At 50.3% G+C, this 22,437-nt stretch overlaps 1 protein-coding gene across 2 annotated transcripts in view; it reads left to right on the plus strand.

Moving 5' to 3' along the window:
• Positions 1-22,437, plus strand: part of KIF2C (kinesin family member 2C) — a 1,247,488-nt gene that overhangs the window by 876,619 nt on the left and 348,432 nt on the right. For both annotated transcript variants that reach the window (XM_086952306.1, XM_086952307.1), the window contains one exon: positions 19,596-19,706. In XM_086952306.1, coding sequence (XP_086808432.1) covers positions 19,596-19,706 — 111 coding nt within the window. The remainder of the gene's footprint in view (positions 1-19,595; positions 19,707-22,437) is intronic.

Raw genomic sequence — 22,437 nt, forward strand, 5'->3', positions numbered from 1 at the left:
AGAGTTCCAGGGTTTAAATCTTTCAGGAGAATGTAAAGACATTTTGGCCCAGGCCCGAGCGCCTAGTCTGAACAAAACCTATCGGGTTCAGTGGAAGAGATTCTGCTTTTGGTGTCGAAGAGAAGGTCTACATCCATATACTTCTGCACCGCACCAACTCTTACCTTGCATCCTATCTCTTGCGAAATCTGGATTGGCTCCTTCTGTAAAGGTACATCTAGCGGCCATTTCTAGATTCAGACGTTCATCATCCGGTCCTTCCCTGTGGTCTGCAAGGATCATTGAACAATTCCTGAAGGGTTTATTCAGGGTTTTTCCACCAGTCCGGCCTCCACCTCCAGCCTGGCATCTTAATTTGGTCTTGTCACATCTAATCAAGGCCCCATTTGAGCCTATTCAAAGGGCCGACCTTAAGTTTCTCTCATGGAAACTGGCTCTTCTCTTGGCCCTAACATCGGCTAGAAGAGTTGGTGAGCTCCAGGCTTTCACAATTGAGGAACCTTTTCTACAGTTCAAAAATAATGTTCTCATCCTAAGGACAAATCCTAAATTTATTCCGAAGTTACCCTCAGAATGTCATCTGAATGAGCCGGTGGTCTTAATCTTTCTTTCCGCGGCCTTCCACGCAAGCTGAAACGGGCTTTGCACTCTTTGGACATTCACAGATGTCTTAAATTCTACTTGGAGCGAACAAGACTATTCAGAAAGTCTTCCCAGCTTTTTGTTTCATTCAGCGCTCCTCGAAAGGGGTGTCCAGTTTCTAAACCCTGCATTTCCCGCTGGATTTCCAGTGCTATACACTTTTGCCATCAAGCAGCGGAGAAACCACTTCAACGAGCAGTTCGTGCTCATTCTACGAGATCAATGGCTTCATCAGCGGCTCTATTCGCAGGTGTCCCGATCAAGGACATATGTAGAGCGGCGACATGGAGCAGTGTCCACACCTTCACTCGCCGCTACTGCTTGGATTCTTCTGTGAAAGAGGATGCGGCAGTGGGCCAGGTGCTTTTGAGGAACCTTTTCCAGTAAGTCGGTGAGCTTTCCTTTTTATCCCGCCTTCCTGTTTGCATATTTTGTATTACTTGTTATTGTTTTGCTTTCTGATGCAAATGTGTATCTGTTTTTCTTATCCGGATTATGTATGACATTTACAGGTACTCAGATTACAAAATATACTTTTCTATTTACTGCTGGCTATTCTGATACAAAGCATGGGAATCTATGAAAGTTCCAATACTGGGGCAAGAAAACAAGTTACTTACCTGTAACTTTGGTTCCCCAGTATTGGTAACTCTATAGATTCCCATGCGCCCACCCTCCTCCCCTGGGAAAGCTCAGCCTTATTGTCTTATGATGTTGCTGTTCACAACGGCTACGAAAATCTGAGGCTCTGAGGTTCTCTCAGGAAGGTTCTATGGGATGAGGCTGCTCTGATTGGCTACTGCAAGAATTTGGTCTCTTTTACAAAGAGGTGGATAAGCTACAAAATGAGATGAGGCCTAGGCCTATTTTTTCACTTTGTGCTTACTACTAAGGTATTTTCTATTTACCGAGGCTCCCATTACGACGAGGGGGAATGATACAAAGCATGGGAATCTATGAAAGTTACCAATACTGGGGAACCAAAGTTACAGGTAAGTAACTTGTTTTCATCCTCTCCCTTCCCCAACCAGAGTTCACAGTGGTGACAGATGTCACTCCTGGGATGGGGCGGCCACATGGGAGTCGAAGATCAGAGGTCTCTGGCAGAGTCTATGCTCCACATCAACCTTCTGAAGCTCCAAGCGAATAGTCTGACACTGAAGTCATTTCTTCCCTCTGTCAAGGGAAGAGAAGTGCAGGTGTTCAATGACAACACCACCGCCATGCGGTACTGCAACAAACCTGGCAGGGTTGAGGTGGTGAACCCTATGTTAAGAGGCTCTTGGCCTTTAAAGATGGCTTGAACATCAGGGCATGTCTCTGGTGGTTCAACACCTGGCAGGTTCCTGGAACGCCTGGATGGTCAAACTCAGCCGCTGGTTTATGATGGATCGCAAATGGCTTCTTTACTAGGTGGTGTAAGGTCTTTCAGCAGTGGGAGAGCCTTGGTTAAATCTATTTGCCACCGAAGAGAACGCGCAATGTCAGCAGTTTTGCGTTTTGGCGTTTCCAAGGAGGCACTCGCTTGGCAACGCCTTTTGTCGCAAGTGGAATTGCGGCCTCCTGTATGCCTTTCCACCTGTACCACTTCTACTCGGCGTGCTGAAGTTCAAGTGCGACCGGGCCCAAGTCATTCTTGTGGCTCTGGACTGGGAACGAAGAGTCTGGTACCCCGAGCTCTTCAACATGGCCATTGATCCTCCGATCTGACTGCTTCTTCGGAAGGATCTTCTGTCGCAGCAGCAGACGATAGTCCTCCTCCCGAACTTGTCCAGCCTCCACCTCCTTGCGTGGAGTTTCAGCGGTGACAGTTGACAGCTTTTGAAATTCCTCCTGATGTATGTAATGTCATCTTGGCAGCCATGAAACTTAGTTATGAGTTGTACTGAATGTAACACACAACAGAATCCACAGGATATCATACTGAAAATACAGTTTAAATAAATCAATGGAAGGATAAACAATAGAACACACAGAGATGAACAATGCAGAAAAATGTGTTTACTCAAAAAATATTGTTGGGGAGACAAGTACAGAAAATTGAATCAAGCAAGTTGTTATGAACAGAGATAAATAATAATTAATCTACAAATTCACAACTAAAAACTTATCCAGTATTTGGGTGTACTTCATAGATTCACATGCCTGAATCATTCCCCTTCGTCGAGACGGGAGCCTCCGGTACATAAAAAAGTAATGTCCTATAGACATACATATAGAAGAATAGGCCTAAGGATCTCCCCTTAGTGTCCTATCTACGTCCTTATGTAAAAGGACCAAAACAGAGTAGGCTCAAGGGTCCCACCTTGGTAGCCTATCTGTGTCCTTTTGTAAAAAGGACCAAAGTAAAGAGAACCAACCAATCAGCTACCACCTCCTTCTAGAACCTTCCTGTGAGGAGCCTCAGTCTCTCAGATTTTCTACCGCACGTTGTGCTAGGGAGTCTCCACCTGAGTTCTCCTCAGGAAACTTTCTTTTCATCAAAAATCGATATTTTCTCAAGTTCTTTGCTATGGCTGAAAGTCAGAAGAGAGGACTCTTTCGAGCCTGTGCTTCATGTGGTAAAAAGAGGCTTCACGTAGAGGATAAACATGAGACCTGTTTATACTGCCTCTACCCCCACCACCAGGCCAAGGACTGCAAAATATGTCGAACATTCTCCCATAAAACTCAGAAGGACCGGGAAGGACGTCTTCTGATATGGCTGAACAGACTTAAGAACAAACCAGATAGCGACCTGGTTTCTGAAGGTGAGAGCATGTCTGGCGCCTCGCAGTTCTCCTTGAAGAGGCCTAGGGTTTCCTCCCCTGGTCCCTCAGATACCCCTCCTAAGAAGGCCTCTAGAAAGTCTTCAGAGGGCAGGCCACCTGTGTCTGACAAGGACCTTCCTGTCCCCAGGAAGCAGCCGCTGATTCCGGCGACGTCAACATAGTCGATGGTCTCCTCAGCGCTGAAAACCGTCTCTACGACGACGACAGTGTCGACGAGAATGACACCTTCATCGTCGACGAGCAGACCTCTGCCATCTACCGCTCCGTCGACGACTACAACTACGTTGTCGACGACGAGATTGACGCCGAAGACATCGACGACGACTCAGTCGACGAGAGCCTCAATGTCGACGAAGCCTGCCTCGTCGACGAGGAGCACCCCATCGATGACGACGAAGCCGCCGACGACGGAGAAATTGTCGTTGACGAGGACAACGTCGACGAGAACATCGTCGACGGACACACCGTCGACGAAGAGTAAACTACCGCCGGCGACGGTGATTTCTGCGGCGGCACCGCCGGCACAGACGTCGACGACTACTAGTACCTGGAAAGAGTCTGAACTGCTTTCACATGCTATGGATGCCCAGACGTCTCATGTCTCGATTAAGATAACTAAAAAACCAATTACACCGGACATGACATCACCTAGTAAGGTGCAACGACTGACCCCATCCTGCCTCTTGCAAGATGAAGAGCTAGATGAAGACTTATATACTCAGGCCACTAGCCCTTCACAACTGGTGCTTAAGTGCCAAAGTACAGATGAGGAACAAGACGTAGAGGAGCACGTGGAACAAACTGTCCATACTCGGGTGCACACACAAGTAACACCAATGGTGTGCCTACCTGCATCCATTGTCTCGGACCTACAATTCCTCATAAAAGACTATAAAGAGCGGTTCCCAGAGAAAGCCACTACTGCTGCACCTCCAGTTCCACAGGTGCCTGCTCCTGTACCTCGACATAAGCCTCCCCGCTGATACTTTCTAAACATCAAGATCCAGCACAAGAGGTCATCTCATCTGACGAGGAGAGAGACCATGAGGAGGGGGAAGACCCCGACGCAGACCAGGACTATGCCGCTCAGTCTCCGGCCTCTCCAGAGCCACAGTCTTCAGAGTCCCCACCAGCGGACATTGATGGCTTCCATAATCTCATTGAGAGGGCAGCCAAGAGGTTCCATATGTCTATGGAAACACAGGAGACTGAATGTTTCCTCTATGATTTTAAGGAACCAACGAAAAAGACAACAAGGTCAATCACAATTATTGACTACTTATGGAAACAAGGCAAACAACTTATGCAGACACCAGCTTCACTTCAGGTGGTAGTGCCCAGGCTTGATAAAAAATACAAAGCCACATCTTCGGCACCAGCATGTCTCACGGGTCATCTCAAAGCAGACTCCGTGGTTACTCAAGCGGCGCAGAAGAACTCGCGCAATCCTGCATCTCCCTTATCGACGCCACCAGACAAGGAAGGCAGGAAGCTAGATGCCATTGGAAAACGCTTTTCCACCACATCTGCAACGACGGTGAAGGTCGCAAATTCAATTGCACTCCTGGGCCGCTATAACCGCCAACTCTGGGCAGACATCGCGCCCTACCTCGCTAACCTACCAGAGGATTTGAAAGAGGAAGCACACTCGCTACTCCTAGAGGGCCAAACATCGGCTTCTGAACTGATTGATTGTGCTATTGACGTAGCCATGACTGGCTTCAGACAGCTGGCAGGCGCCGCTGTTCTGAGACGACAAGGTTGGCTTAAGGCCACCTCGTTTCGTCAGGAAGTACAAACTAAAATCATTGATATGCCCTACGATGGCGAACATCTTTTTGGCGAAAAGATCGATGACGCCCTCACCGCTATCAAAAAGGACACCGATACGGCCAGGGCTCTGGGGACTCTACAATTTAGAAACCAGTCCTTTCGTGGCAACAGAGGACGAGGAAATTCTACGTACAGAGGTTCCTACCAAAACAGGTCCCCCAACCCGTACACCCAGAGCAAGACGCAGTTCCAACAGCGTCAAAGCCAGACAGGACGTCAAACTTCCTACAACAAATCGACCTACAGGGGAAAAAAACAAGAGACCTGCTGGCAATCGCCAATGACTCTTCCCAATGGCCAGCCCATCCACCATTGCATTTTTTAAGACTTGGAGGAAAACTCTCCTTCCTAAAGAACTGGCGAAAAATAACGACGGACCGGTGGGTCTTACAACTTATCCAATTCGGTCATTCACTGGAATTTCTTTCGCGCCCCCCCCCCCCAACCCTCCCCACCCCCAACGACACCGCCAGCCAAACGGCCCCACAGACACCTACGGCTGCTTCTTCAGGAAATAGCTTCCATGCTCCAAAAGGGAGCAATAGAGAAGGTTCCACTCGCCCAAAAAGGAAAAGGATTCTACTCCCACTTCTTCCTAATTCACAAAAAAGGCAAGAAATGGAGACCAACCCTCGACCTGAGAGCGCTCAATGTATTCCTAAAGAAACAGTCGTTCCGTATGGTCACACTGCAAGAGATCCTGGGACTCCTGGAAGAAGGCGACTACATGACGTCCCTAGACCTACAGGACGCCTACTACCACATCCCTATCCTCAAGGGACACAGGCAGTACCTCAGATTCGCAGTGGCAGAAACCCACTACCAATTCCGTGTTCTCCCGTTTGGTCTCAAATCTGCCCCACGGATATTTACAAAATGCCTCTCTCCTGTGGCAGCCTTCCTCCGTCAACAGGGCCACCAGGTTTTCCCATACCTGGACAACTGGCTGGTAAAGGCACCGTCTGCGATAGCCGCAGCCACATCTTCCAGCGCCTGTCTAAATCTTTTCCGCCGCCTAGGCCTGACCCTCAACAGGGAGAAATCAACACTAGAACCAAGCAAGGTCATCACTTTCCTTGGAGCGACCCTGGATACGGAACGCGCGAGAGCCTTCCCCTCGCAGGAGAGAAAGTCCAAACTCATCTCCTTAGCCACGTTAGTGGCATCAAGAAAGACTCTAACTGTCCGTACCTTCAAGTCTCTCCTCGGCATGATGTCCTCATGCATTCTGCTCATTCCACACTGCCGTCTCAAAATGCGCCCCCTCCAGGAAGAACTAACGAGACAATGGACACAAGCTGCGGGATCCTTTGAAGACCGCATACAAGTCACACGAACGATAGTCAATCATTTGCAATGGTGGAGGTCGCCCAAACACCTGTCGCAGGGACTGCCGTTCCTGCTTCCAGCGGAACCACATGTAATCACAACGGACGCATCCCTAGAAGGCTGGGGGGGGCGGTCCTGCAAGAACTCCAGATCAATGGCAAATGGACGCCACAGGAATCCAAATTCCATATCCACCTTCTGGAGCTAAGGGCAGTCATTCTAGCTCTTCAAGCTTTCCTTCCACGCATCCAAAACTCCCCAGTGCTCGTCAGGACAGACAACACCACGACGATGCACTACCTGAACAAACAGGGAGGGACGCGCTCACTTTCACACGCTCAAGAATCACAGAGAGTCTGGAATTGGCTTCTAGAGCATGGCATAACACTCAAAGCCGAATACGTCCCGGGCAAAGACAACGTCCTGGCGGACGCCCTGAGCAGGGAACGGTCACTATCCCACAAATGGGAGTTGGACATGAAGGCGCTGAACTACATCTTTGCGGAGTGGGGAACCCCGCAGATAGACCTTTTTGCCACCAGGGAGAACGCCAAATGCCCAAACTTCGCAAGCAGGCTTCCCCAACCAGGAACCCTCGGGAATACATTTTCCATCGCTTGGCGGAACGTGTTTGCTTACGCCTTTCCGCCATTTCCACTGATACCCAGGGTCCTCAGGAAGATTAAGTCGGAGCCCTGCACCCTGATCCTCATCGCCCCATCCTGGCCGAGGCAGCATTGGTACACGGAACTTCATCGCCTATCTGCCCGACCACCTCTTCGCCTACACAAACATCCGGCCCTACTCACAATGTCCCATGGACAGGTTCTCCACCCGAACCTGAGCCCTCTGAAGTTATCCTTTAGCCTGGCTCCTAAATACCGCGAATTCAGCCACCTGAACATTCCGCAGGAGTGTAGAGATGTCCTCGCTAAAGCTAGAGCAGACAGCACTAATAAGACCTATTCTCTAAAATGGAAGCGCTTCTGTGTCTAGTGTGTGAAAGAAGGCCTACACCCTTTCCTTGTCACCCCACAGCAACTACTACCATATCTACTGCATCTAGCGCAGTCAGGCCTTGCACATGCATCCATCAAGGTTCATCTAGCAGCGATATCCAGGTTCACAAGAACTTCCAAGGGCCCTTCCTTGTGGGCGGACAGGCTTGTCAAGCAATTCCTAAAAGGCTTATTCAGATCCTTTCCACGACCAAGACCAATCCCTCCGTCGTGGCACCTCAACGTGGTCCTTCACCAACTGATGAAGCACCCCTTCGAACCTATCCACAAAGCGGATATCCAGTTCCTTTCATGGAAGACAGCCCTCCTCCTGGCCCTAACCTCTGCCAGAAGGGTCAGCGAACTACAGGCTCTCTCCATCCAAGATCCTTTTTTACAATTCAGAGAGGACAGAGTCATCCTGCGAACTAACCCACGATTCATACCTAAAGTCCCCTCGGACTTCCACCTTAATGAACCAGTGGTGCTAAAATCATTCTTTCCAAACCCAACTACTGCGGCTGAAAGAACTCTGCATTCATTAGATCTGCAGAGATGTCTCAAATTCTACATCGACAGAACACAACACTTCCGAAAATCGTCACAACTCTTTGTCGCATTTAGCAGACCAAGGAAAGGTATGCCCCTGACGAAACAAAGTATATCAAGGTGGATCTCTTCAGCGATAACTTTCTGCCATGACAAGGCTGGGCGGCCTTTGGACTCACGAGTCAAAGCCCAGTCATGGACACTCTCAGGAAGGGCGCTGACAAAAACATCCCTCAAGCCCTTGTCCTACTGGATCTCTCGGCGGCGTTTGACACGGTTGATCACACCATCTTGATCGACCGTGTCCATAACGCCGGCATTCAGGGATTGGCCCTTGACTGGCTCAGATCTTTCCTACACCAGCGCTCTCAGTCCGTTCACCTTTCCACCTTCTCCGCACCCTACACCTCCCTCTCCTGTGGTGTACCTCAAGGTTCTGCACTCTCCCCTCTTCTTTTTAATTTGTACCTTCAACCCGTTAGCCTCTCTTCACAACTCCCCAGTCAAGATTTTCAACTATGCGGACGATCTCCAGTTAATCTTTCCTATAGATTCCCTCCCTTCCTCCCGTATGAATTTCCAGTCCACCATGCTGACCATCGCGGAGTGGATGTACCACAGCCACTTAAAGCTGAACCCTACCAAAACTGAGCTCGTCTTGGTTGGAGGCCCCAATCATCCATGGAATTCCACCTTCTGGCCAACATCTCTGGGGACAGCACCCACTCCCGTGAGCTCAGTCAAAAGCCTGGGGGTGATCATTTCAGAAGATGTATCCATGAGACCGCAAATCAACGCGGTCACCTCGGCCTGTTTTTTCCACCTCAGGCGGATACGCAAGATCAGCAGGTTTCTCACCAAAGAAGCCCTGATCCAAGTTGTTATTGCGTTGATCACCTCCAGGCTCGACTATGCCAACACTTTGTACGCAGGAATCCCTGCCTGTCACCTCCACCGACTTCAGCTGGTGCAGAATCAGGCCGCCCGCCTGATTTTCCGCCAGCCTAAACATCAGCACGTCACTCCCCTCCTCCGTAGTCTACACTGGCTCCCTGTCTCTAAACGCTGCACCTTCAAATTGGCATGCACAACCTATAAGGCCCTCTCGGATGCAGCCCCTGCGTTCATCTCTTCGGTCCTATCCCGTCACCTCCCTTCTAGAGCCCTTCGCTCAGCATCACAAAATCTCCTCGTCGTTCCCAAATTTAAAAGGAAAAAGCATGGTGGCCTGAGCTTTTCTGTTCTGGCTCCTACCACCTGGAACTCAATGCCACTTTCCCTCCGTCTCTGCCAAAATTATGACTGTTTCCGCAGACTGTTGAAAACTCTGCTCTTTCAATCCGCATATGAATAACCCTCTCACTCTGGATCACGTTACTTGTCATTGAGCGCCAAGAAACCTACGGTGATAGTGCGCGTTACAAATAATTTTAACGTAACGTAACATTCCACAAGAGCCATGTCCATGTCTGCGGCACTATTTGCTGGAGTGCCACTCCTGGACATCTGTAGAGCGGCGACCTGGAAGTCCCCGCATACCTTCACCAGGCACTACTGCTTGGAAACTGAGCTGACGAAAGATGCAGCAGTGGGCAGAGCAGTGCTTTGCCATCTATTCCAGTGAGGTGAGCCTTCTTACATCCCACCATCCTTTACTGGTATGCACATTTCTTTATTCCTAGATACTACATGACATTGTATGTTGGTGATTTGCAGTCGCAGATATGTTTTATCTTCAGACTCATGTATAATGTACCACCACAAAATGTGCATAATGTATTGCTTGCTACTCTGATTCAGGCATGTGAATCTATGAAAGACACCCAAATACTGGATAAGAAATGCGTTACTTACCTGTAACTGCAGTTATCCAGTATTAGTGTCTTTCATAGATTCACATGCACCCTCCTGCCTCCCCTGGAAGGACTCACCTATCTCTCTAACAAGTTTGCGCCTAACTAGCTTGGTGCGTACGAAAATCTGAGAGACTGAGGCTCCTCACAGGAAGGTTCTAGAAGGTGGTAGCTGATTGGTTGGTTCTCTTTACTTTGGTCCTTTTTACAAAAGGACACAGGCTACCAAGGTGGGACCCTTGGGCCTACTCTGTTTTGGTCCTTTTACATAAGGACGTAGATAAGACACTAAGGGGAGATCCTTAGGCCTATTCTATATGTATGTCTATAGGACATTACTTTTTTATGTACCGGAGGCTCCCGTCTCGACGACGGGGAATGATTCAGGCATGTGAATCTATGAAAGACACTAATACTGGATAACTGCAGTTACAGGTAAGTAACGCATTTCATCAACTCCTGGTGGATTAAATGAAACAACCAAAATTAATCAATAAAGAATGGTCGTATATTAGTGCCAAAGCAACGTGACTGGAGATGATGGAAGTGTCGACGTTTCGGTATAGGGGGCAGTTGTCCTGTAGACCATCATCAGGACAGAATATTTCTTTGCTGAAAATACTCCCTGAAAAATATGCGCGTTTGCGTTATAGCCTTGGACAGTGGGTTGGTGCCAAACACGATGCCATAATGCAATAATCTTGGGTTTAGAAAACAAATGACCACATAGGTTGGTAGATAAAAGTGAGGCACAGTCTTGAAATGAAATCAATAATTGAATAGGGCCACTTCAGTTGGCCGAATTACAGAGAGCAATTGTAAGAGGCGACGTGATGTACTCGTTTTAAAGGCGATTACAGGAATGGCATCTTAAGTCCGTCCACTGGGTCGTCGTTTCTGAAGTGGTTAACTATTTCCACATAGGTCAGACCCCCACATTGCCCACCTTCTTCCTGCCTCCGCACCCTTCGAAAGAGGAGAGACTCCAACTTCTGGATCCAAAACGTGTGCGGTCTTTCTACCTTGACCGCACAAAAGACTTCCGGGTGGACGATCAACTCTGCGTCCGGATTCGGATGCTAAGAAAGGTCAGGCAGTGCACAAACGTACCATCTCTCGATGGGTCGGTATATGCATTAAGATCTGTTTTTCTTTGGCTAAAAAGGAACCTCAATTAGGACTGCTTTGGGGTGTGGCGTTCTGCTGGTTGACTGCTGTCAGTCAGCCACCTTGGCATCCCTGCACAAGTTTACTAAGCATTACTGCTTTAACAGCCAAGTTTGGAGAGACTGCTTTTTTGGGTCTAAGTAGACGCGTGATGTCATCCCGGCGACCATGATTCAGACGACTGATGCGGAGTTGACCAACGCCACCTACTGATGCACAGGGGTACTGCTAGGAAAACATTTCTCTGGATCCAGTTTGACGCCTGGGGGTAATTCTAAGGTAAGGACTCTATATAACTAATGTCTTACTGATACATTGTTACCAAAGGTAAGTAACTTGTTCATTACTTCTACGAACAGGCACAATATGCTACATATTGGTTTCACGCCCCATACATGCCACATCTAGCGGTAGAGTCTGGATATATGGACCCAGTTCCACTGACTGGAGTAATTGTGCTGCACCCCCAAACCAGAGACACTGATCCCACCACAGTAGCATGCACCACAATGGCGTTGCAAAGATTGCCAGCAATACTTGATGCACTAATGCTATATTTCCCCTGACTACCCCTTAGATATCTCCCGGACCTTAACTTATTACTAGCATGTAGACGGGTATTGAACAATTACAGGATTGAGATTTATACGACAACAGTATGTTCTGAACAAATGAGCAATTTTTCCTTGAATGACACCCACAACAAATGACCTATTCATGTATATCAGGCAAAGTGTTTGGGCCGTCATCTCAACGTTTCGGCAGCAACTGTAGACTCTACCCCCTCTGCATGCGATTTTACAATCTGAAAGAAACACGTTAGTGTTAGATTCCTTACCTTAGAATATCCCCAGGCGTCAGTCTGGATCCGGAAACTTTTGCGTAGCAGTACCCTTGCGCGTCGGTAGGTGTCGTCTGCAGGCGTCCCCTGCGGCTCCGCGTCCGTAGTCGTGCGCCGTGATGACGTCGCTGGAGTATATAGACGCCGCCTCCGCGCGCTGACGTCAGTTCTTCTTTTTTCCGCGCCAGTGGACGCAGATCTGAAGAGCGGTACCCGGTCTTTTGACCAAGTTATTACTAGTTATATCTATCTTTGTGCCTGGTAAGGATGCCCGGTTTCAAAAATTGTGACGGTTGTGACCGCACGATGTCGGTCACGGACCATCACCGACTCTGTCTCCGGTGCCTGGGCCCCGACCACGACGTCGACTCCTGCGTCGATTGCCGAGCTCTGACTAACAAAGCTAGGCGGGAGCGGTCCCGCAAGCTACTCGAGCTCCGGGTGTCGGCCCCACGTCGAACGGTCTCGGTTCGGCCGGAGGTCCAGGGAGCGTTCGAGGGAGCGGTCGCGGAGCCGCGCCGGGCGCTCCGGAAGTCGACATCACTCGTCGAGTTCATCAGGTAAGAAACACAAGAAGTCGGGGCGTCGTCATCGTACCCCCGACTCCCCCCGACGCTTGCGCGATGCGGCCGGGAGTTCGGGTGACCCCAACCCCGCGGCTCCGCGAGAGTCGCTGGCGCGGCCTGCCCCATACCCTCAGGTCCCTGGGCAAGGTGCGACGCCTGAGGAGATAGAGGCGTTCCTCATGGCCATGAGGGCCCTCTCTTCTCCGGCGGGTTGCACGGCGCCTACGGGCCCAGTGAACCCGTCCGGAGGCCCTAGCGGATCAGCTGACCCTACCTCGACGCCATCGGATGCTCCGACACCGGCGCCGCTAGGGCCTTCAGGGTCGACGCCGGATGGACGTCCATCCACTCCGGTGCCGATTCCATCGGGGTTGCCCCCGACGACGCCGCCTCCGCGCGACGCCGGTTCCTCTGTGCCGGCTTCGGGCGGCACCGGGGCTCCGGCTTCGGGCGGCACCGGGGCTCCGGCTTCGGGCGGCACCGGGGCTCCGGCTTCGGGCGGCACCGGGGCTCCGGCTTCGGGCGGCACCGGGGCTCCGGCTTCGGGCGGCACCGTCCCCATACCCTCACCGAATCCGGACGCGGAGTCGGACCGGCGTCGCTCGACGCCGGGCGCGACGCCGATGGGGCCTGTCGACCCCGTGGAGCCGGCCTACATGATTGACACCGACTATGGTGATGATGTGGAGTACGGTGAGGGCTGGGAGGGGTCTGAGGACCCTCTGTCACGTGAGTGCCAGTATGACATGGACTGGACAGGTGATTTGGGGGACGCCAGTGGTTTGGATGACTCTCCTAACCCTGGTTTTGTCTCTCCTCCTTCCGTGGCATCGGAGGAGGGAGCTGCTTATTCTGTGGTGTTGATGAGGGCTGCCAAGGCCTTAAACCTTGAGCTCCCCGTCGCGGCCGTGAGGCCTAACATCCTCACTGAGGTCTTCAAACCGCGGTCATGCCCACAGGAGCCTCTGCTGCCGTTTAACGAAGCCTTATCAGACGTTCTGTTGGGCACGTGGTCCAGGCCCTCTTCAGGTGCGCCTGTTGATAGGAACGTGGCCAGACGCCACCGTCCTTGTCCGGACGACCCCAAGTTCCTGTCCACCCACCCCACCCCTGAGAGTCTGGTGATCCAGGCCTCTACCTCCCAGTCCGCATTCCAGTCGGCCCGCCCGACCGGGAATCCAAGAGGTATGACCAGTATGGCAAGAAGGTCTTCTCGTCCCTGAGTTTAGGACTGCGGTCTTGCAACACCGCTTGCCTCTTGGGCCGCTACACCCACTCTGTGTGGGATACGGTCGCGGAACTGCTGCCAGAATGCCCCATGGAGGTGCGGGCAAAACTCGGCAAAGCTGTAGCTGAGGGCCGAGATGCAGCTAGATATTCTATTCGATGTGGTCTTGATACGACCGACTCGCTAGGCATAGCGATGTCCACGACGGTGGCGATTCGTCACAACGCCTGGTTGAGATCCGCCAACTTTTCGGCAGATGTCCAGAATACTTTGATGGACATGCCGTTCGATGGCTGTCACCTGTTTGGTGACAAGGCGGACCACGCGCTGGAACGCTTCAAGGACTCCAGGGTCACGGCAAAGTCCTTGGGTCTCTCGACCCAGCACCAGCATACGGGTTTGTTTCGCTCCTTTCGTGGCCACGGAAGGGGCGCCCCCACACGTGCTGCCAGCCACGCACCGCAGCAATCATTTCAACGCGGTGGCGGCCGTGGAAACCGCCGTGGTGGCGGTCGGGGTCAACGGCGGGGTCAGGCCACATCTCCCCCCGCAGCATCTGCCTCAAAATCCTCCTAGTCCGTGCTTTCAGGCCCACGTGACGACAGTGGGTGGCAGGGTTCGCCATCACCACGCCCGCTGGCGCACGATCACATCGGACAGGTGGGTGCTGCAAATCGTCCGAAGGGGCTACTCCCTCCCCTTCGAGACCACTCCTCCAGCCATGCCACCGCAGAACCACCGTGTGTCGGGGGACCACTTGCAACTTCTGCAGGAGGAAGTTACGGCCCTCTTGGCCAAGGGGGCCATCAAGCGCGTTCCTGGGCCAGAAGTAGGACGTGGTTGCTATTCCCACTACTTTCTGGTACCCAAGAAGGACAAAGGGGGCCTACGTCCTATCTTGGATCTAAGGAACGTCAACGGCTTCCTCCGGAAGGAGAAGTTCAAGATGTTGACTTTGGCTCAGGTCTTGGCTGCCCTAGACCCGCAAGACTGGATGGTAGCGTTGGATTTGCAGGATGCGTATTTTCACATCCCCGTCCTGCCGGCGTTACCTGCGGTTCACGGTAGGCCAGGAGCACTTTCAGTTTATCGTGCTCCCCTTCGGCCTTACCAGCGCCCCACGGGTGTTCACAAAGGTGTTGGCGGTGGTCGCAGCCCATCTGCGCAGGTTAGGGGTTTGTCTTCCCCTACCTAGACGACTGGTTGTTGAAGGCGGGCTCGCCCCAGACAGTCGGCCACCACCTCCAGATGACGGCAGACCTCTTGCACGGCCTGGGGTTCTCCATCAATGTGCCGAAATCACACCTGTGTCCCTCTCTAAAGCTCCTTTTCATCGGAGCGGTTCTGGACTCGGCGCAGTTTCGGGTTTATCCTCCGGAACGGCGGATCCGGGATATTCAGGCGTTGATTCCCATCTTTCAGCCGCTATCCCGGGTTTCGGTCAGGTTGACGCTGCGGCTGCTGGGGCTGGTGGCTTCCTGCATCCTTCTGGTGCATCACGCCCGGTGGCGGATGCGGGCTCTGCAGTGGGACCTGAAGTTTCAGTGGGCCCAGCATCAGGGCAACTTGTCCGACCACGTCTTGATCTCGGAGGGCACTGCGAGACAACTGCAGTGGTGGCTTACGGACCGTGATTGGGTCAGAGGCAAGTCCCTCTCCCTTCCCCAACCGGAGCACGTTGTCGTGACGGACGCGTCCCTCCAGGGCTGGGGAGGCCACTTGGGAGAGGCGGAGATCAGAGGCATCTGGTCTCCAGCGGAGTCCCGGCTCCATATAAACCTGTTGGAACTGCGGGCGATTCGTTTAGCACTGAAGGCATTCCTCCCCTTTGTCAACGGGAGTGTAGTGCAGGTGTTCATGGACAACACCACCGCCATGTGGTACTGCAACAAACAAGGCGGGGTGGGGTCGTGGACCCTTTGCCAGGAGGCTCTGCGCCTCTGGCAGTGGCTGGAACGTCAGGGCGTGACTCTGACGGTTCAACACCTGGCAGGTTCTCTGAACGCCAGGGCGGACGAACTCAGCCGTCGGTGCTCGATGGATCACGAATGGCGTCTGAACTCGGACGTGGCGCAAGGCCTCTTTCGGCAATGGGGAGAGCCTTGGTTAGATCTATTCGCCACAGAAGAGAACGCGCAATGTCATCAGTTCTGCGCGTTGGAGTTTCCAAGACGGTGCTCGCACGGCGACGCCTTTCGGCGCGAGTGGAGTTGCGGTCTGTTATACGCCTTTCCGCCTGTACCACTTCTGCCCAGAGTGCTGAAGAAGATCAGGCGCGACCGGGCCCAAGTTATTCTTGTGGCTCCGGACTGGGCTCGAAGGTACTGGTATCCCAAGCTACTCAGCATGTCAGTCGGTCCCCCGATCCGCCTGCCCCTTCAGGAGGACCTTCTGTCGCAGCAACAGGGGACGGTCCTCCACCCGAACCTGTCCAGTCTCCACCTCCATGCTTGGAGATTGAGCGGCGGCAGTTATGGCCTTTTGACTTGCCTCCTGAAGTCTGTGATGTAATTCTGGCAGCCAGGCGTCCCTCCACAAAGTCGGTATACGCCTGTCGGTGGAACAGATTTGTGGCATGGTGCACAGCAAAGGCTGTGGATCCTCTTTCTGCCCCTCTCTCCGAGGTTCTTCTGTTTCTTCTCTCTCTTGCCCAGCAGGGCTCTGCTCTGGGCACTATCAAGGGCTCCCTTTCTGCCCTTTCAGCCTTTCTTAGGCTTCCTGATCAGCCTTCTTTGTTCAAGTCCCCAATTGTAACGAGATTCTTGAAGGGCATCACACACATGTATCCACCTGTTCCGTTTGTGATGCCTCAGTGGGACTTGAACCTGGTTCTAACCTTTTTGATGTGTGCTCCCTTTGAGCCCCTTCATTCTTGCCCTCTCCGTCTTCTGACTTTAAAGACGGCTTTCCTGGTTGCCATCACCTCTGCCAGGAGAGTGAGTGAGCTCCAGGCTCTTTCTGTCCAACCTCCTTTCTTGTCCATCCATCCTGACAAGGTAGTTCTGAGGACTAGACCTTCTTTCCTGCCCAAAGTAGTTTCTGCTTTCCATATCGGGCAGTCCATCACCCTCCCTTCCTTCTTCCCGCCTCCGCATCCTTCAAAGGATGAAGAGCGGCTCCATCGTCTGGACCCAAAACGTGCGCTTTCATTTTACATGGATCGCACACGCCAGTTCCGGGTGGATGACCAACTGTTTGTTGGCTACGTGGGTGCGAAGAAGGGACGGGCGGTACATAAACGGACCATCTCACGGTGGGTCGTTCTCTGCATCAAAGCGTGCTACTCTTTGGCTCGGAAGGAGCCTCCTGTTGGGCTGAGGGCCCATTCCACTCGGGCCACGGCGGCTACTACTGCCCTGGGCCGGGGAGTCCCCTTGCAGGACATTTGCCAAGCGGCTACGTGGGCCTCGCTGCACACCTTTGCGAGGCACTACTGCCTGGACAGTCAAGTCCGGAGGGATGGCTTCTTTGGCCGTTCTGTCCTCCAGGACTTTCTGGTGTAGGAATGTATTGGTTCGCAGACCCACCACCGGGGTTGGTATTGCTGGGGTATCTATTCTAAGGTAAGGAATCTAACACTAACGTGTTTCTTTCAGATGAACAAGTTACTTACCTTCGGTAACGATATATCTGTAAGAAACATTAGTTAGTGTTAGATTCCTTACCGAACCCACCCATCCTCCCCGTTCTGCGAACTGATAACTAGGGTTAAGGTCATCCCTTTCAGGGCCCTAGTTTCAAATGGCACCAGTGTTGGTTCTCTCATGGCTCTGCGTCTTCTGGCGCGGAAAAGCTGTGTACAAAGGACTGACGTCAGCGCGCGGAGGCGGCGTCTATATACTCCAGCGACGTCATCACGACGCCGACAACGGACGCGGAGCCGCAGGGGACGCCTGCAGACGACGCCTACCGACGCGCAAGGGTACTGCTACGCAAAAGTTTCCGGATCCAGACTGACGCCTGGGGATATTCTAAGGTAAGGAATCTAACACTAACTAATGTTTCTTACAGATATATCGTTACGGAAGGTAAGTAACTTGTTCATCTGAACCGCCTCAACAAGTAACCTCCCTCATTTATCATAGCACACAAACATCTCGCAACTCGTGCCAGCTGAGATCACTCATACACTGGGAGGAGGAGCTCGGAACGACCCTTTTAGACAAACAGTGGGAGTTTTGTTGCAGGCAGATGGGGAACATAACTGCAAATAGCAGACTGCGTATGATAATTTCTGCACCGCCTCTACTGTGCCCCAGTCAAAATGCACAAATTTCAACTAAGATAGTGACAGATGCGAATAGTAGGGAAGAGAAGCAGCAGATTTTCTACACCTGACGTGGGAATGCCCCAATGTCCGCCGATACTTACTGGCATCAGGTATTTTATGCAATCGCACAAATGATCGGACCTCCCCTACAGGTATCACTGGTCATGGCCATTTTAGGGTGTATATATAGGAAATAGTGCCCATATATAGGAAATAGGCATCAATGGGGTTCTTAGTAGATAAATTCAGTTACCTCTAGATGGGGGAAGGGGAAGAGCTCCTAAATTCAAGGAAAGAATCCAAGATCAACTATTCTGGCAGTGTCAATCACTCACTTATGCGGAATTGCTCCCACTCTCTTCTAGGCCAAAAGATATCTGGGACCCACAGAAAATGTATTTCCTAACTACATCACCATAAATACAAATACATCGGAGAAAAGAAAAACAAAAGGCCCATGAGGGATGCTAACGAGATAATTGTGAAAATCAAATATTGACAGTCCTATACACCCGATCAAATATATATGTCGAACACTAGGAAGGGGCGAGTGAACTGTGAACCAAATTCAAATGCCAGAAATAAGAACATACTATGTTTCGATGCTGTGCTCACACCATCAAACAACTCAAAAGCTTGTAGATGTTAACTGAAGGGACTAGCTGGCAGTGAATTAGTATCAGTTCATAATTGATATATGTATGCTGCTGCTATTATGTTGAAATGCAATTTAAAAAAGTTTGATATTTGTTTGGAACCTGTGCGATTTTTAATTTATTCAATTGATCAAATGTAAATGAAGCACATGTGGGCTGCGCGCTGGCTTGATTGGCACAGTCAATTGTACCACAAAACCTCAGAGGTGATTTCCTGACCTTCCAAAGCCAGTATGGTGCTTCCAGTCCTGGGGTTGATAGTGGCTCTGCTGCTCGGTCTCGGGGGCTAAAACGCCCTTTCCTTCTTCCCTGGTTTGACCTATTCCAGGTCCAGCAGCTAAATCGTGTTAATAAAAAAAAGATTCCTGATCCCTGAGCGCAAGTAGTCATTCTAATATTTAAAACCAAGTGATGGATTGAATGGTTGAATTAATCTCAGCCTCTGTTAAATATTTGGAACCCTATTCCTGGCCATTATGTTAAGCCCATCATGCCACCTCAGACAAGGAACCAGTCCTATGCAAATGGTCTTGCTCCAATTGGAGCAGTCTGCTGAACTCCTATACAAGGTCCTCTCTTAAATGGAATTCAAACGTGGGCTGATTTCAGTGTTTGGGCCACTTCAGTAGGGTGAAGCTTTTTTCAGGTGGCACTGTGAGCACAAGACCCATGCTTGGACATTTAGGACTTCAACAAAGATACTGAAGATGCACAATTTAATATGCAATTAATTAATTTGTCTGAAAGTATTCCTCATAATCTAGATTAATAACTGTTTTTTTACAGCCTGGCATGCATCCTATTGTACACAACTTTAATCTAGCACGAAGATTATATACTGTTGGTTTTCCTACGTCGCCATGTAATTTAATAAGTATCTCATATTTTTAAGGAATGTATCCGAGCACTGGGACAGAACAAATCACACACACCGTTCAGGGAGAGCAAGCTGACCCAGGTTCTGCGGGACTCTTTCATTGGCTTAAACTCCAGGACGTGCATGGTAAGTGAAAATGGTTGAATGTTTAGATGCTTTAGATCAATAAATGTTTCTGTTCAAAAGCCATCTTTAGCAAATGCACTCATCTAGGTCAATTATGGTCAATTCATCAGTTAGAGTACTTGTGCATTGTTTAAGATGCTCTTGGATTCAAAATTGCCAGCTTGTAGATCCTAGTAAAACCAAGAATGCATCTTCAAAAGGTAGCCATGTTAATGCAGTTAAAATTTCCTAGAATTAAAAAAGAAAATAGCTCACATTAACTGCTCAATTCTCATAGGCTAGCATTTACATTCTATACTTGGTCTGTAGCTTTGGCTGTCATTGATTAACCTGTTTGAATCATCCATAGTCCTCAGTCTAGGAATCAACAGTATTTACTGTCTTTAAGGCAAAAGACTGAAACTTGCATTCACATAATTGAAAAGCACTCCAACTTAATCCAGTGGGGTGAAAATGCTGAGAGGTCCACTCCCTATAGATACCACTATAGCTTCGATTATGCCATAAAATATTTGTGAATATTTAAGTTTTGTCTTAGTCCTGAAATCTTGGTGAAAAATTGAGTATCTTTCTTTCAAAAACTTATATCGGAGACAAAAAATCACAAAACCTTATTAGGTCACTTGAAAATGGGTCTAATATAAATTACATGGCATCTCTGGTGCAACAGACTTCTCATTTTATCTTTTAATTTGGGGAAAATGTTTCAATAGGCATGCAACCACTTTAGAACAATTTTTGGTCTACCTGAATTCCAGCATGCCCCCGTCTTGACAGCAACATATTAGCAGTCAGCACCCCCATATTTTTTATTTGTAGCTGTAGGGAAAGAGCTGTGAGCAAGAGCTCTGCACTTTTATGACCTTCCTGGAAACTGTAATTCAAATTTTTTTGTAACCAAAGTTACATGACCGCTTAGCACAATTTAGCCTTATTTCAAGTCCTTTTTAGGTTTCGCATCAGCGAAAGACCTATTGTTTTCACTTTCCTGGGATTCTGAGGCAGCGTTCGGCCACGCGCCTCTGCTGTCTCAGATTGGTCCTCGAGGGCGGGCACGGCGCCGTGCACATCCCCTGCCTCCGATTCACAGCCTCTCTCAATCACACACAGCCACACTCACGCATGCGCGCACACATACACCCACGCAGGCACAATGCATCGGGACACACAGACACACATATACACACGCACAGCTAACCAACACACAGCCACACGTATACATACACACGCACAGCTACACACGCGCACACAGTTACACCCACACACGCACCCCCCCCCCCTCCCCCACTCACCGGGCTCTTCTTGTTTCCAAGGCTGCCGTGCACATCCCCTGTCGTGCACACACATACACGCAGGCGCACACACACACACACACACACGCAGGCATACCCACGCACGCACACTGCATACACACGCGCGCAGACACACACATACCGCCGCCGCCTCCCACCCTGCCGTCGCACACATACACACACACACAAGCGCACCAAGACCCCCCCACACCCCCCCTACAACTAAGGCCCACTTACTGGCACTCCGGACATCTGCGACCTCCGCGGGGCTCTTCCTCTGGCCAGGCACTCCGTGGACGCGGGCTTCACAAAACGGAAGTCCCGCCCCACGATACGTTTCGTTTTGTCAGTGCGCGCAGGTCTTGTCTCTAGAAATTGCCGTATTCGCCATCCGCAACGGAGAGAAATTAACAAGCGTGAGACGTGCAAACCCACTCATTACTGGGTAAATATCATTCTTGCTACTTGTAGCCTGTCGCACAATTTCCAGCACCTGCTTAGTTGCTTAGAATTTCGCAATTCTTTCAGGTCCACATCCCGCCCGGGTTGACTGTATCCCCGGTCCACCCGCATAATTCTTCCTGACATTGCTTCTGTAAACTTTCTTCCCCTGCTTGCATTGCATAATACTTTTTGGTAACAACGTCTGCACCCTTCATACTGTTTTGTATGTCTAAACTCAAATGTTCTTGACACTGCGCCGCCATTCATTATCCTTACCAGCACTACGCCAGGTTCTAATCTGTCTACTCGCTAAAACCATGTCACTGCGTCTGCACGTACTATTGGAAACAAGCAGGACTGTTTTTATTTTGCTTATCAAGCATTTACTATCGTCTTTCTTGCACGACTGTTTTTAACTCGTTTCTCCAACATTAACTATCATCCTTCTTGCAATTCACTGAGCCGTAATTGATCTACCAATTGTTTCCACATGCTCACCACGTCTAAGACAGCCTCTCACTGCGCCGTATTTGATGTATGTTAACACCGCGCTATCAATGTACCTTTTTAAACAAACCCAAATAGAGGACTTCTCTCAGAGGCATGACCCTGCCGTTGTTTATATCATGCATGTACCATTTTGCATTGTTTAACAATTCTCACCACCATGCTCACCTGTTGCTGTATTGAAAGGCTATGCTTCATTTTAACAGTAGAACGACCATTCCTCTGAGTCACTGATAGTTGAAAATATCAGCACATGCCTAGTAATGTAATTACAATGTTATTTCTTTTTCTTCCCTTTTTTTCTTTTTTCCCCCTATGGTTTACTTAATTTGCTGCCCCTCCCTACCCCCCCCCACCTGTCTCTGGCTGGTAATCCGAGGGTTAAACTATCCTGAGTCAGTAATCACATTTGATATAATCTGCCCTCAGAGAGGTGCTGTAATGCACCATGTTGCATCAGCTGGCACCTCCCGGGCCCAAACCTCAGC

This window comes from Lissotriton vulgaris, chromosome 1_1, assembly GCF_964263255.1.
Source record: "Lissotriton vulgaris chromosome 1_1, aLisVul1.2, whole genome shotgun sequence".
NCBI classification, from domain to species: domain Eukaryota; kingdom Metazoa; phylum Chordata; class Amphibia; order Caudata; family Salamandridae; genus Lissotriton; species Lissotriton vulgaris.